At 31.6% G+C, this 3,495-nt stretch overlaps 1 protein-coding gene across 1 annotated transcript; it reads right to left on the bottom strand.

Moving 5' to 3' along the window:
- Positions 1-662: 662 nt before the first annotated feature.
- Positions 663-2,979, bottom strand: LOC107849618 (ethylene-responsive transcription factor ERF113). Its single transcript, XM_016694174.2, has 2 exons — positions 2,419-2,979; positions 663-1,524 (listed from the first exon to the last, which is right to left on the bottom strand). The coding sequence occupies exons 1-2, from the start codon at positions 2,573-2,575 to the stop codon at positions 872-874; spliced, it is 810 nt and encodes a 269-aa protein (XP_016549660.2). The 5' UTR covers positions 2,576-2,979; the 3' UTR covers positions 663-871.
- Positions 2,980-3,495: the final 516 nt, after the last annotated feature.

Below are 3,495 nucleotides of genomic sequence, written 5' to 3'. Positions count from 1 at the left end.
AAGCAAAAATAGAGTAAGGCTTAGAGATGTCCTTAATACTTTTATTTAATTAGAGGTATTGAATTTTAATCTTGAAAATAAAATCGTTAAAAATAAAACTTTGTCACACAAATTTAAACTAATTAAGTGGAACAAAATAATTAATAACTTTAAGAAAAAGAAAAAAGAGGTGAACGAAACTACACCGTCCTAACTTTAGCTACCCCTACCCGCCCTAATAGAAACTTACAATTGCAAGCTATAGCTTCTATTTAGGCGATTACCATTTCATTAATCCAATTGAGTTGTTATATTAAAATCACATTGACGTAACTGAACCATGAACGTAACATGGGTCAATCTAATACATACTACATGTTTTATAAACGTTATCGTTAGTTTCCTCATTGCTATAATTAAAAGGTTTTGCAAAGTGTCGTCGATTTCAAGTTTAGATGTACGGCTGTTTTGCGGTAAGTTGATCGATAAGAAGGCAACAAATAATTTTTTAACTATATAACTTGGTTGGAGTTACAAACTCACTTTTTAAAGAGGCTTATTTGTAACTATCTTTTGTAAAAACACTTACACTAGATGATCTATGTATAATTAACTTAGATTCTTGATGAAATACTTATTGGAGTAGGAATTTTGGGGAAAATGTGAAGTAAAGAAAACGGTAATAATTTTAGGCGCAGAAAATTGCACCAACATATTTCGTATAGATTCATGATAATAGAACTACTTTGAAAAGAAAAGCACATAATTTTACATAATAAAGTGGAAATAAATAAACAAAAAACAAAGCTAACATAAATCACTACAGACTTACAGGCATCCTCAAGACACCTTCATGTCTTCATTTGACCAACTTAAAATTAAGATGAAGAAATTACTTTCTAGGTCCAAAATCATCCCAATTACTTTCACTAGGTGGTCCAATACTAGTTGAAGAATTCCAAAAATTCATCGGAAATCTCAGAAAGTCTTCTTCTTGATTATAATAATAACTTGATTGTTGTTGTTGTAATTCCAGTGATGTATTCGGAGAAGCAAAATTACCTCCTGATGATGATTGTTGATGATAAAAACTTGGTTCTGAAACCCCAAAATTCATCATATGATCAATATTATTGTTGCTGCCACCAGGAAGTAATTCTGTGTAGTGATGAACGTTAGGGAAATGTTGTTGATACAAATTAGGCTGAGTGACCATATGAGAAATTAAGTCGAAAATATTATTATTATTATTATTAATGGACGAATAGTGCTGCTGCTGATGATCGAATAATTGTTGTTGATGATGATGAGTTGTAGCAAGATATTGAGTATTTCCAGATTGAACTCTTTCAGGGAAATTGAGTTTGGCTTTGTTGCCTTTGAATCTAAGTGCAGCTTCATCATAAACAAGTGCCGCAGCTTCAGCAGTATCAAATGTTCCCAGCCACACTCGTGCAGCCTTCTTTGGGTCACGTATTTCGGCCGCCCATTTTCCCCATGGCCTTTGTCGTACTCCTCTATAATGTCGTTTTCTCAGCTGGTTCCCTTTTCATACACACACGATATCACAAATCGGTTTTAACATTTAAACACTCACTATATAAAAAAAAGTTTATCTATATTGGGCTGATTGTGTAGAAATCACTGACAGTGAATATATGAGATAAATCTATAAAAAGAATAATGTTGATAGTATAATTTAGTAAAAACGTAAAAGAAACTAAATTAAACAATCTAGTTGTTAAAAGTAATTACTTCCTCCTTTTAAAAAAGTAATTACTTCCTCCTTTTAAAAAAGAATAAGCTACTTTTTTTTATAGTCCGTTTAAAAACGAATGATCCCTTTTCCTTTGTGATACTATTTTAATTTTAATTTTCCACATGACATGTTTAGGACCACAAGATTAAAGGGCATTTTGGTAAATTTAACACAACTTTAATTTAAGGCCACAAGATTCAAAAGTTTCTTTATTTTCTTAAATTTTGTGTCAAGTCAAAGTAGGTTATTTTTTTTAAAACGGAGGAAGTACAATTCATGGAGCACGCATACTATCAAAATGGGTACCTGAAGACCATAAACGAGTTTTCCCTTTTCCTTATTTTGCTTTTGCTTTGAAGAAATTACACGGGAAAATTAGTTGAAGAAACAACTCAAGTCGTTTCATCTAGGAAGATGGATATATGAACAATCTTTTCATTCGAATAATAAACAATATTAAACTAACGAGTTTATATATATACACACACACCAGATTATAGTCACAGAAAAATACGACTTGCTTAAGAAAAAAACAACTGCGAGTATAAAACGCACCACATAATAAACGATAGCTAAGCCCCCTTGTTCTGTTAGTGAAGATCGATCATAACAAAGGTGCAAAAATATGTTCTTCTACTAATCAAAGAAAAATATACAAGTTCGTGTCCTACTGGATATACCTTGTTCTTGAATTTGATTCGTTGTTGCAACAGCTGATTGAGGTAGGGTTAATGGATTAATTCCATGCACGGATGACAATGAAGAAATATTTGTCGTAGCATTATTATTGTTTGTGTTTCCAATAACTTGAGAGAGAACAGAAACCATAGCAGACATATCATGCTGAGATCGCTCTGAATATATTGGGAAAATGGATTCATCAATATCCTCTTTCTCCTCCGATTCATTGGATGAAAAGGGCCTCTTCCCATGCCTTCGATCCACGGTTGCTACCTTTGCAATGATCTTTGATGGACCAGTTGACTTCAAATATCAGATGGTTAAACTGAGGAAAAAAATGAAGTTGAGCAACTACTTATAGATTTATTTTTAGTAGCTATGAAGAGAATTTAAAGGACATGAAGCAAATCTCTATAAGACCAAAAGATGCAAGATTGTGAAGAAGAAAATAGAGGAAGGAATTGCTTTCTAGGGTTTACTACTTATACTTGTGATGTGAACTCTCTTATCAGGCTATGTGTGGAAAGAATATATGTGGATGTGGCTCATCCTTTCGATTTCGGTGGCTTTTTTTACTATTTATGGATGAGATAGACTTTTTTTGGTAGTTACGTTCTTCTCTTATACTCGTTGTTTCTCAATTTATGTGTTGCACTGTCTTTTTTACTTTCTTTCAAAAGAATGTTATTTTTTAAATTTAATTAACTTAAAATGCACATGTCATTGTTAGTGGGTGTTTTGAGGTAGCTTATTTTTAGGTGCTTTTAGTTTTTAAGTATCTTTTTAATTTTAGAGCTGTTTGACAAAGTATAAAAATGCTTTTAATCACTTATTTTTAAGTCAAAATAAGTGCTTATAAGTCAAAAGTCAGAAGTAAGGTAATACCAACTTATTACTTTTAACTTTTGGCTTATAAGCTACTTATTAAAAGTCAATTCAATATTCAAACATATTTTTTCTAGTCACACCTACTTAAATATCTATTTAGCTCTTTTGTTTAGACGACATGTTCAAACATATTTTTTTTTTAACTTCCATTTCAATCAAACAATGCAATAAATCACTCGGCCAAACCC

This window comes from Capsicum annuum, chromosome 12, assembly GCF_002878395.1.
Source record: "Capsicum annuum cultivar UCD-10X-F1 chromosome 12, UCD10Xv1.1, whole genome shotgun sequence".
NCBI classification, from domain to species: Eukaryota; Viridiplantae; Streptophyta; class Magnoliopsida; order Solanales; family Solanaceae; genus Capsicum; species Capsicum annuum.
The sequence above is the reverse complement of the archived record's forward strand: the minus strand, read 5'-3'. Positions and strand labels throughout refer to the sequence as shown.